Source organism: Elephas maximus, chromosome 2 (assembly GCF_024166365.1).
Source record: "Elephas maximus indicus isolate mEleMax1 chromosome 2, mEleMax1 primary haplotype, whole genome shotgun sequence".
NCBI classification, from domain to species: Eukaryota; Metazoa; Chordata; class Mammalia; order Proboscidea; family Elephantidae; genus Elephas; species Elephas maximus.
In genome coordinates, this window is record NC_064820.1 from 97,308,937 (window position 1) to 97,321,741 (window position 12,805).

At 34.4% G+C, this 12,805-nt stretch overlaps 1 protein-coding gene across 1 annotated transcript in view; it reads left to right on the plus strand.

The window, feature by feature from the left end:
• Positions 1-12,805, plus strand: part of ADGRV1 (adhesion G protein-coupled receptor V1) — a 677,468-nt gene that overhangs the window by 78,074 nt on the left and 586,589 nt on the right. The window contains exons 10-16 of the mRNA XM_049867518.1: positions 1,892-2,068; positions 3,850-4,073; positions 8,820-8,946; positions 9,045-9,230; positions 9,975-10,155; positions 11,221-11,384; positions 12,487-12,610. Coding sequence (XP_049723475.1) covers positions 1,892-2,068; positions 3,850-4,073; positions 8,820-8,946; positions 9,045-9,230; positions 9,975-10,155; positions 11,221-11,384; positions 12,487-12,610 — 1,183 coding nt within the window. The remainder of the gene's footprint in view (positions 1-1,891; positions 2,069-3,849; positions 4,074-8,819; positions 8,947-9,044; positions 9,231-9,974; positions 10,156-11,220; positions 11,385-12,486; positions 12,611-12,805) is intronic.

Consider the following 12,805-nt stretch of genomic DNA (forward strand, 5'->3'; position numbering starts at 1 on the left):
GTGTTTGTTCAGAAATGTGCTCATACACACACGGCCACTGTAGAATCATGTGCTTCGCTGCGCTTGGCTTAGTCTTCATACTAGTATTTCACAACATTGGTCGGCCCAATACCTTTTTGTCTTTTACTTAAATGAATATTTACCAAATGTGTTTTTTCATATCTTTCTCTATGATTTTCAAAGCAAAGTATGTGACATTTTAAAAAAGGCATTTACCTCTTGTCCTTTAAAGTGTATATTGTTCGTCACAGAATGTGAGAGGATGTGGGGGCTCAGTACCACCAGCCTATGATCACTTCTGAAAAACCTACTTAAATCACAAGTCTCTGTTGGTGGTTACTTAGTGATATCATGTCCACATTAGAAAGACTAACAGAGGACCCTGAAGGGTGGGAGATCCACAATGGCTCATTAAGTTTAAAATTGATTTTTAATATTCTTGTGGATTTTACACTTCTCCAATTGGTTATCTATTCCTAAACTCTTCAAGCGAACGTCATATGAATAGATTTTGTTAGAACCTTTAGGAATTTGAAGGTTTTTGATACATCGTAGAGCTCAGTTTGTGTTGCAGGGATAAATCAACAAGTACTTTTTGTGCATTCTCAGATCTATGTTATATATTGGGAAAAATGAAGCAAGGAACACAATTGCTAATAAAGTCTGGAACACACAAAATGATGATAAACAAGCAGTTTCAAAACCAGTTGTCATTGTGTCAATTCTGACTCATGGCAACCCCTTTTTTACCACCCAGGGACTCTGAACAAGCAATATATGAACTTCATAGTTAAATTTTAGGTTTAGTGAGGATAGCAGTAGAAGTTCAGAAAGACGTAGAATAAAGAGGATTGGAGAGTCCAAGGAAATCTTTGTGGAAGAGGAGAAAATTGAGCTGGTCTTTAAGGGTGGATGCATTTTGGACTTGTGAGATGTTGAAGGGAGGGCATTCCAGATGAGGAAAACACCATCAAAAGTTATTATGGTGGTTATGTTCATTCATTACAGTGGCACTATGTGCTATATATGTGTTGCATTTCTTTAAACATACAATGTGTTAAGTTACAAGTTGGAGTTCTTAATCGTCTTCTGATACTCAATTTTCTCTAGCAGTGAAGGGGGGAGTGAGTGACTGTGCAATTGGATCAGCGGATAAGTGGAAGGAGATATGTGGTCAACTCTCTGATGTTTGGCTTTAAGGTCAAAGTAGTTGGATACAGGCAACAAGGAGGAAAAGCAGATGGTAGTAGTGGTGACTGTGATGGTGAGGGTCATGGAACAGAAGTAGAGATTGCCATTTTGGACATTCTGTCTGTAAAGTTGGCCAATGCAACTTAAGTGCAGACACCATTTATCAGTGAAGGCTTGCATGTTGCTGTGATGCTGAACAAGTTCGTATGGAGCTTTCAGACTAAGACAGACTAGAAAGAAAGGTCTGGCAGTGTACTTGTGAAAAATCAGCCAGTGCAAACTCAGCAAATCACAATGGTCCAATCCTATTGTGCATAGGGTAGCCATGAGTGGAAGGCCAGCAATACAGCATCTGTAGGGTGTCTTTGTGACATTCGAGTTATGTCTAGTTGGCAATTGGTAATAAGAATTTCAAATTTGAAATAGAGATCCAGAGTTTATTAGGGTGGGGATATAAAATTATAAGATAAAGGATTTAGGAAGAACTCTGGGGGATAATATCTGAGGCACAGAAAGAGCCCAAAAAGCCAGTGCAGGAAATTGGTAAGGGATGGCGAATGAGGCAGGAGGAGAATTAAGTTGTTAATTTATTGGTGTCCATTACCCATGTCTATTTTGTCACTCCATGCTATTAAGATTTTTTTTTTTTAATTTAGAAGTTTCTACTCTAATTTTTAGTGTTTTTGTTTGCTTATTATAGTTGGAAAATGTGGAATTGGTGAACATAATTCCCCCAATCCCACCTATAAGCCCTAGATTTGGAAAAATCCGAAATATTTCTTTACTGGTTACTCCAGACATTGCAAATGGGGAAATTGGCTTTATTAGTAACCGTCCAATCATTCTGCATGAACCAGAAGATTCTCCTGCTGAAGTGGTAAGTAGACTTTCTCTTTCTCATTGGTGAGGCCTAATGAGTTTGCGGTTATGTACAGACACCATCTTTCTTACAGAGTTAACAGATCTTGAAAGCTTCCGCATTTATAGCAGGCCTTGAATATATAATTTAACACAAGTAGCTGGTAAGATTGTGATTTTCCATCATCATTTGGCATATTCAAAAGAATAAAATTAGAATTAATTACATATAGGGAATGTAGGATATTTTGATGGGGCTGCTTTTCGTAGTGCTATGATATTCAACATAGCCGTAACCAAACATAAACTTTTTTTTGATTTTTAATGGCCAAGTCATGTGTACCACCAGTGTTCTTGACCCGCTCCAACTCTGAGTACTCCATGTAAATGCCTTGGTACGATGGGGCGGCTGCCTTGGGCTCTGAGCTTGGCGATGGAGGTGAGGTGGTGGTAGTAAAGTTATGGTGTGCTGAATCTTAGGAATTTTATTGACACAGTGGCTGCAACAATGAGCTCAAACATAGCAACAATTGTGAGAATGGTGCAGGACTGGGCAGTGTTTTGTTCTGTTGTACATAGAGTTGGTATGAGTTGGAACTGACTCGATGGCACCTAACAACAACACACACACACACACACTTCCATGTAAAAGCATACTCACAGATATAAGACTCTCCCTCCACCCCCCCCCAATGTACACACACCACACACCTTGATTGAATTGCTCCAAGTTCCTCTTGGCCTCGTGTTGGCTGTGTCCTTTAGTTTCACCATTCCCTGGCCCACAGTTTGTCCCTTCTCCTGGTCTCTCACACTTAGCTTTAATTTAAATTGTGTTAAAGTTCAGATCTGGAATTCTTTCATTACGTATATTTAAAATGTACTACCCTTGAATGAAAGTACCAGTAAATAATTGGTTTTCATAGTTATTGATAATGGCTTCCATTTATTTAGCTCATACTGTGGAGAGGAAAAGCCCTGGTGGCGCAGTGGCTAAGTGTTTGGCTGCTAACCAAAAGGTCGGCAGTTCGAATCCACCAACCGCTCCTTGGAAACCCTGTGGAGCAGTTCTTCTCTGTCCTATAGGGTCTCTATGAGTTGGAATCGACTTGACAGCAGCAAGTTTTTTTTTGGTATGGAGAGGCACTGTCTTAGATGCTGTACTTAAATGATTTCTAATACCACAAACTTGCAAAATAGGAACCATTCGTATCATTTCACATGAGGAACTTGAGTTCAGAGAGGTTAAATAATTTGCCCAAGGTAACCCAGAGCCATGATTTGAATATCTGATTTTCTTTCTGTTTCTACCACATTTATTAAATTGAATAGACAATTTTTCTTATTTTGCCCCCATCACTGTGGGATTAATTTACATTGCATATAATTTACAGTTTTAATAAAAATTTTATTTTTCAGCTTGTATTGTTGCATATTAATTCATTTTCAGAGACCCTCTCATGGAAATTTATTGTTTAGCAAGCTTGTTCAATGTTTTTTGGATTATTTGGCTTTTAAAATATTTGTCTTTTTATTAGACAAATTGCTGGATAGGCACATTTTTAGATGCAGATAATTTTGCAGATGTATTTGATTAGCAAAACTAATAAATAGTAAAATCTAAAATTATTTTCATGCTTAAAAAGACTTGTTGGATTGTGTTCTGATGTCATTTGATAGTTCACTTCTCTGTATAGCATACATGAAATAACCTGTGCGTGCACGAAATGCAGTGCTTATGTAAGTTTTGAGCATACACTTCAGAAGAAATTTTTCCGTTTTTTTTTTCTTTTTTATAAGATACACATTCCTTTACATCGGGATGGAACAGATGGGCAGGCTACTGTCTATTGGAGTTTGAAGCCCTCTGGCTTTAATTCAGAAGCAGTGACCCTGGATGATATAGGCCCCTTTAATGGCTCTGTTGTGTTTTTATCTGGGCAAAGTGACACAACAATCAACATTACTGTCAAAGCTGATGACATACCGGAAATGAATGAAACTATAACACTTTCTCTAGACAGGTAATAAATAACTCCTTTAGGTAACATTTAGCAATATTTACATGTTTGTGCTGTCTTAATAGTTTTGCTTTTTATATTAATTCTGTTCTGCATGTAATGTTAAGAAAAATCAAGTAGATAATGTTATGCTGGCCTTCTAACTTTTTAAGTTATTTGTTGATGGCTTGTCTAGACTGAATATTGTATTTTTCGGGTAATTTTTGCTCTGCTATTTATTGTGAAGAAGCGTTGCGTAGAGAATGTTTGGGAGGTATCAGGTAACTCTTAAGCACAGCTAATATGTTGCTATGTTAAAAAATAGGCAGCAACAGGTCTAAAATGTTAGGTTAAGCAAATAGTTCTCTTAGCTTTGTTTTCAATAAGGGAGAGGATTAGAGCCTTTTGAGTGAGTAAAAAGAAATTTTTAATCTTCACATAATGAAATTCTCTTTACATAGAATGTAAGCATTAAGTAATATATAATTTTCAGCTCATCAAAAATAATACAAATTTAAGTGGTATTTTTTTCTGTAATAAAGATTTACTTAGCATTCCTCAGTGGGTAATTTATATTAAGAAAAGATTGCATTCTCTCAAAGAAATATTTTTTCCAGTAAATAAAAAAAAATCCCTTCAAAAACTGAAAAAGTAACTACTATGTTTAATTGATGTTAATGAGTACTTTTTTAAAAAATCAAAAGCAAACTTTTACTGTAGATCTCTCTATATTAAAGCTGAGATGTATTAGAGAAGCATGATGGGACTTGAAAGCTTTGTAAATTCAAATTTTAGAAACAGTAAAAATCACAAATTAATTCAATGAATGCTATTTTGTACTGTTAATCAGGACTGAAGTAGTAATAATTATATTGTATAACTCCTGTTCCTGTCAGTAGTTTATTATCAGACTCTTGGTTTCTTCGTAGATATTTTGTCTGAACACATTTCAGGTTTTAGTCCAACCTTTTTTTTACTACTCAAACGAGAGAGGGACACAACTTTAAAAAAGTGATGAGCTTTTTTTTTTTTTTTTGATTTTTATGTGGAAGAAGGATTTAGAATGCAGGAAACAAATTATTTAATGTCCACTGTTAATTTTATTTGCTTTGAGAACCACATTATGTTGACTTTTTTCCTTACATAAAAAGTTAAAAAAAAAGCACCAAACTAAAAACCCAAAACAAAACAACACAAATTAAGAAAAATAAGCCCAAATAATTTATGGTTTTAATATATATTTTAGATTAAATCCTAAGGAAAGATAATTCATATGATGGAAAAAAATTGGTGAAATACAAACTAGAAATTATTGTTTTTTCACTTATGTCCATTTTTCTTTAAATTAGGTCTGAGCACTCATTAAATCTTTGGAAAAAAATGAAAAATGAAGAGTGATTATAATCGGAAAGTGTAGTAATCCATAAAATTTATAAGCTCAGCTGAGAGTTTCTGCTCTGAACTAAATGTTTAAAGAATGATTTAAATTCCTCTGAAAATTTATGTTTTTTTTTTTTATTCTTTATAGCCACATGCTTTCAAGACAGTTCTTTTTGAACCCCATCATGTAAACATTTGAAATTAATTAAATACTATTTTCATGTATTCTATTTCTTAACCTTTTTTCCTCCTTTGGGTAAAAACAGTATACCGGTAACTCTAAAACATGGGATAAAGGGTTTCAGAAATTAATAGCCCCTCTCATTTAAAACAGAGGAAGTTAGCTCGTACGAGTTTAATAAAATGTCCTAATTCAGTTAGTAACTAGAGTATGCTTGTATTATCTCAGTTGTGTGTGAGCAAGAATGAGCAAATTACACTTGAGCATTTCTAAGATATATTTAGTTAAATAAAATATGAGAATAAGATCTGTGATTTGAAATAGCAGGCTGTTTTATCAAAATGATCTCAGTTTTGTTAATTTTTAATAAAACTAAAGTGAAATGATGGATAAATGATAGTAAGTTGAGAATCAGTTACAATCAGTATTGTAACAAAATAATTAATGCTTTATTGTGATATAGTTTATAATTTTCTCTTAATGGCAAATTCAGTTTCTGTATTTTTCAACTGAATATAGATGAAGGTTGTCCTGATTCTAAGCAATTTCTGATACTTTCAATACCATTCTAGTTAAAAATTTTTGATTGTTCAGTTTCCCCCAAATTAGAAACAATTTCATAAAGCCAGTTTAGTTCAGTTAATGTATGTGATATATAACTCCATGTTTGTAAATGTATATTTGACTTTGAAAATGAAGTGCAAAGGCACTACATTTTTATGTTTTCAAGGCTGTTTGAAAATGAAATAAACTGGGGATTTAGAAAAGTATTTAGATATCTTGATATAAAATTGTGTTTAATATGTGTCATTAATAAAGCACATAGTGATATTTTATCACTTCTGGAGTATATTCCCAGGCATACGATGAAAGCTATGTATTTCTCTGTGTACAAAGTTTTATTTTTTCTAACTCGAGGAACAACCGGCTTTAGATTTGAGGACTGAGGTTTTTATTTTAAAACCTAATTAAAACGACTAATTATAAATAGGGCTGAATGAAATTTGCTCAGCTGCTGTGGTTTGTGAGTATGTACAGAGCTTGGCAGGCACAAGCGCCTTGGAGGAGGCCTGGAAAGGAATGTCTTGAATGAGTCTTGACATGCGGGCTGGCCATGGGGTCATCTTCCATAAGTGGGAACTGCTGAACCTTTTGCTAGCAGTTGTCAATAGCAAAGTACCAGTGTGCAGAGTTCCCATAAAGTGAACATTGCTGCTCTTGGGAAAAAAAGAAGGGCTTTCTTTCTTTCTTCAGCTTTATTTGAAACCTGCCATTCTAAGCTTCTAGCAGTATTAGTGAGATTTTGGCAAATGGTGCCCCTGTCTCCTTTTTTCCCCCTCCCACACTTCTTTCTGTGTTGACAGGGTAGAAACCGAAAGATTTGTGGTGTATTTTGGGTAAGTGTACAAAATAACGCCTGTATTCAGCGTTTTGCTTTGCAAGTGATTGTTTTCGACAAGGCTGCCTTTCTGCATGATCCACTGTCCTTGAGTAATTTTGCTTGTCCATCTGCCTGTGCCTGCCTTGTGTGTAGTTTCATATTCTAATGACAGTAGAACATATGTGGACTTATTTTTTTGTCCTAGGAGTTTTAAATTACGAATGTGTTTGGGATATTTCATAAAAAATTTGAGAATTATTATAGCTGTATTTTTGTAAATTTTATACAGTACAAAGCATGTAACTATATGTTTTGAAGAACTTAAACTTCTAACTTCCTTTATAGTTTACACATAAGCTAGAGAACAGTGATTGCTTTGCTTTTGAAATTCTTACACAAGATCTTTTATGAATCCTGTAGTTTGTCTAACAGAAAATTATCAAGTAGCAGTCTCATCTCTCCCATTGGTTTTCTGAGTGCATCTAAGCATTTTCTTGCCTACATTTTCCCAGTTGTATACAGATCTTTTCAAAATTTGTCTTTTTACATAGCGTGGCATTTTTCAAGAAGGTCTAAAAATAAATAAATTTAATAGCTCTGAATGGACTGTTATATTTTATACTCTGATCCATTTTTCTTGCCTTCTAGCTTATGTGGACATAGGACATAAACCACTGACATAGGAAATTTTAATTAAAGAAAATACCAATATCAATGAGATATGGGCATATTTGCTATGAAAATCATATGAGTTCACTGAAATATGACAAATAACAGTTCTATAATTTGGTTTATCTCTTCTGTGGCAACTAGCATGCTAAGTACTGATTGTCAGATTTGCAAAAGCTAGAAGGATGTTAATTCAGATTCTCTATTACATAGGAAGCAAGCTGTGCTTTCTACATATTAATTGTGGTTTCATTGTGATTTTGAGGTCTGATCATAAGTACTCTTTGGCTCAATAGGAAGTGACATTTGGAAAGGTTTAGAGCAGCTTGCAGGATTGGGAATTCTCAAAGAGCCTGCTGGCTTTTAAACCCTCAGAGCCTTGCAATATAAGTCGCTTTGATCATTCTAATTATACACGGAACATAAAAATCAGAAATAAAAAAAATCTTATTTTAATATGTTCTTTTGAGGTATGTATAGGAATTGTTATAACATGCTGCACGTTTCAGATTCATCCTGTTCCATTCAATTTTCTCATATGACCTACATTTTCATTTATTCTAAAAGAAAAAAAGTGCATGAGGTTAAAATTGAGGTGAATGTAAAGCCTCTTAAAGGACACAGTGTATTTCTAAAATCGAATCATAGTTTTATCACATTTTTTATTTTCATTTAGTTTGGCTTGCTAAGTGATTATACAGTGTCTACATAAAGGTAGTATCATCTTATATGATAAGCTTTTTAAAGAAATTCAAGTGAATGTAAAATTAAATGCTATTTTGTTTAAGTATGTTTGCTAACTTCACGTTAAAAATTAAAATTTTCTAACACTGTGGAAACAAATTTGATACTTCATAAAAATAAAATATACTACATTTATGGCCTTTGGTTACTGTATTCTTGATGTCAGTATGCAGTGTGTGGTTTCAGTCAAATAAAAAAGAGAATAAACTCAAATAGAAGTTCTCTCGTAACTCCTGTGAGTAAAACTTCTAATTTTAAGTGATTTTAATACACTTACATTCAATTTAAGATTTTAAATCCTAGTAACTTCCTTTCCCATTATTTGTAAATGTTAGAAACTGTGCCTTAGAAGCCTGGAAAGTTCAAGAGAAAAACCATAGGCAGCTGGTACCTTTTTCCCCTCTGACTTCTCCAGGGTCAATGTAGAAAATCAAGTGCTGAAATCTGGATATACTAGCCGGGATCTAATTATTTTGGAAAATGATGACCCTGGAGGAGTTTTTGAATTTTCTCCTGCTTCCAGAGGACCCTATGTTATAAACGTAAGTATGAAAAAAACTCATTCCATCCTGTGCTCACAACTTCACGAGAACGGCACCAAGAAGAATTCGAATGTTTGTGAATTTTGTTTTCTTTTAAGGAAGGAGAATCTGTAGAGCTTCACATCATCCGATCCAGGGGGGCTCTCGTGAAGCAGTTTCTACAGTACCGAGTAGAGCCAAGAGATAGCAATGAGTTCTATGGAAACATGGGGGTGCTAGAATTTAAAGCTGCGGAGAGGGAGATCGTAATCACCTTGCTAACAAGATTGGATGGGATACCAGAGGTATGGGATTTTATTTTTACCTTGTGCTTTTGCTGAGGATTGATGTTATCTAGCATATTATGAATATAAATATTTTGTGCACTGGCAAAGAGACACAGACGGAAATGGGGAAGAAAGGACCAAGGAGTCCTTATGTTGGGGGGGAAGAAAAGCCAGAAAACAAAATAAGACTCATTCAAATTTAAATGGCACGTTTTTGTCTTACATGCAGAAATACCAAGCAATCTGAAGCTGTCACTGTGCCATCCTGTTTTCATCTTTTAACTTGTTAGTTGTTAAGCCTTATTTTATGTAATTTCTGTTGACTGAACTTTGAGTGATATGGTTTTGAAGAAGTTTTGCTGTAAAATTATTTTTAAAGGAAGTAAATTTCATTTATATTAATGGAACCAAGCATAGTTCCATTATGTTTACACACCAATGTATATGTGGCTTTTAAATTTAATATATTTTATTTACTCATTAGTTTAACCGACTGGACCATTAGAGAAAGGTTCAGTCTTCTTACTATTTTAGAATATTATCATGTTTTCTGTTTTTGGACAATGTATGCTTATGTCAATTACCTTTCTGAATTGATGGGAGAATGTTAAAAAGATTTTAGAAATAATATCAGTTCTTTTGTCTTTTAATGCATTGTATGTTTCTGAAAAATTGAGTATACTAATATTCTTGAATACATAGTTTCTTTTACTTTAAAAATTTCAACTCTATATTTTTTCTAATTTGACATGCTCAATTTAGTTGGATGAACACTACTGGGTGGTCCTCAGCAGCCATGGTGAACGGGAAAGCAAGTTGGGCAGTGCTGCGGTTGTCAACATAACAGTTCTGAAAAATGATGATCCTCATGGGGTTATAGAATTTGTTTCTGATCGTCTAATTGTTGTGATAAATGAAAGTAAAGGAGACGATACATACAGTGGTAATTTATTCTGCTTTCTATATTCTATTATGTTTATTGAAGAAGAAATAAATTATTTTTTGTTTATTGTTTATTAACAAGCAATTACCTGTTGCCCATTCTGCTTAGAAACTACATGTAGTGCAGAAATTGGTCTTTTTGTTTTGAGTCACATTTTGCATTGCTGTTTTTATTTCTTACATAGTATTGTGATGATACCGAAGGCTTCACTTGTATTTTGATTTCAGTTCACCATATGCACAAGAACTCAAACACTCAGGAATGAGCCAGGTCAGATAGAGGAGCTTTAAAACCAAGTTACTACTACAAAACTATTAAAGTGGCAAGAAATGAGACAGATTTTCTTTCTAGACCAGTGTCTGGCTAACTTTTGAGTGTGAAGCTTTCTACATTTGCCTAAAGCAAATATCCTTATAGGACTTTGTGATACCAAAAAATCAAACCTGTTGCCATTGAGTCGATTCCTACTCATAGGACCCTATACGTCAGAGTGGAACTGCCCCATAGAGTTTCCAAGGAGCACCTAGTAGATTTGAACTGCCAATCTTTTGGTTAGCAACTGTAGCACTTAACTGCTATGCCACCAGGGTTTCCAGGAGTTTGTGATACCAGTGAACCTATTGCCACCGAGTCAATTCTGACTGATAGCGGTCTTATAGGACAGAGGAGAACTGCCCCATAGAGTTTCCAAGGAGCGCCTGGCAGATTCAAACTGCTGCCCTCTTGGACTTTGTGAGAGGTGCATCTAATTTCATCATCAATCTGTTTCATATGGTGAATGGCTTTTAAAATCTCGAACTGTGATAGAAAAGTTTGACTCTGTTTATTTGATGAGATGTAGGTCTGCAGAGGGAGGACTAGGCTAATACAATTTTAAATAATAATATTTTATTGTATTTTTGGTGAAAGCTAATACATTTTTAAATGTACCTTAGAGACCGTGCTAAGCAAATAATTGACCTTTATTAAAAAAAGTCTTAGTTTTGTTAATTTCAACAATCTCTTTACTCATCATTTTAAAATTGATATATACTCATACATGTCATATACTTTTGTATTTCACAGCTGTTTATGATGTAATAAGAAATCGAGGCAACTTTGGCGATGTTAGTGTATCGTGGGTGGTTAGTCCAGACTTTACACAAGATGTAATTCCTGTCCAAGGGACTGTTTTCTTTGGAGATCAGGAATTTTCAAAAAATATCACCATTTTTTCCCTACCAGATGAGGTAAATATCGCGTATATAATACTCTGCTTTAGTTGTTCTCATTGCATAATAATTTTTTTTATTAAATAATTAAAATCCTCATGATAATTTTGTTATGCAAGTATGTGATAAGAGCTCAGATATAATCATATCTGACTATAAGTTTTAGTTCCTCCGAAGGCATTTTTAGCTCTTAAAAGTAATAGAGGTTAGTGACACTTTATGTGTCAAGTATCAGGGATTCATGGCTGTGGGAAGGGTTAATCCCTGGGCTGGTAGATAGGCCCTGTGAAGACAAGGTCACCATCTATCAAGATTTCACACAGCTGTCGTATTGTGCAGTCCCAGAATCAGGACACTGGGCCAGATGGATCATGGATCCAGCATGGTGTTTCTTCTTATCGATAATAAAAAGAAAGAAAATACTGTTGTTAGAGAATTTAGCAACAGTGGGGAGTGAACCTTTCTGAGAGGCAAAGGCACAGCTGTGGTGGCCTGCCTCTTTCCCTCATGTTTGTTCCTCAAGAGAAAAAATCCCAGCCCTTTTCTGTTTTAGAATGAGGAAAAGACCAGCTCACGTGGATGAAGTGAAAGAGAGACAGTGACCACCTAGGGATACAATTACGCCCAGAGCTGTGGGGCATCTCTTTTATGAAACAGGAGTGAGGTCTTTGTGACCCACCTGAGTGACAATTCAGTAAGGTGTTTAAGAGGCCTTCGAGAGCTAGCTGAGCTTTAGTTATTGTAATGAATTATGTTCTAAGTGAGTATCAAGAAGTTGTTTTTCTGTTCCATTTTTTCTTGTAAACAAATTTTCCAATTTCTAATAGAAATAACAGGAGCTTGTCGGATTTCTATTTTTAGTTTATAGAAGGCAAAAATATCTCTGTTTTCATTAAATATTATATTTAGTAACAATAAAATGGCTGTTTGGATAAATACACATTAAAAAAAATTTTTTTTTGGTCTGAATCCTAATTGAATATTCTAGAGTGACTCTGCCTCAGAAATAGAAATGCACATTAGTACAATTAATAGAGCCCTTTAAAAAGATGAAAAATAGATATATATAATTATATGTACAATCACCTGACTTTAACCTGTGTAACATATTTTCTAAAAGATTCCGGAGGAAATGGAAGAATTTACCATTACCCTACTTAATGCCACTGGGGGAGCTAAAATAGGAAATAAAACAACTGCAACTCTGAGGATTAGAAGAAATGATGACCCCATTTATTTTGCAGGTGGTATTGCTGTCTTATTGGAATGAGTTTGCATCTTTCCTACAGTATATATATGTTAAGTTAAAATTATCAAGGTTTTTAACTTAACATTTTAGTTACAGTGCAATTGATTCTTGTTTAAATATGATTTCATGATTTGTTCAAGTGATTCTTTTTCAATTTATTTGAATTTAAAAAAATATTTTTGAATATCTG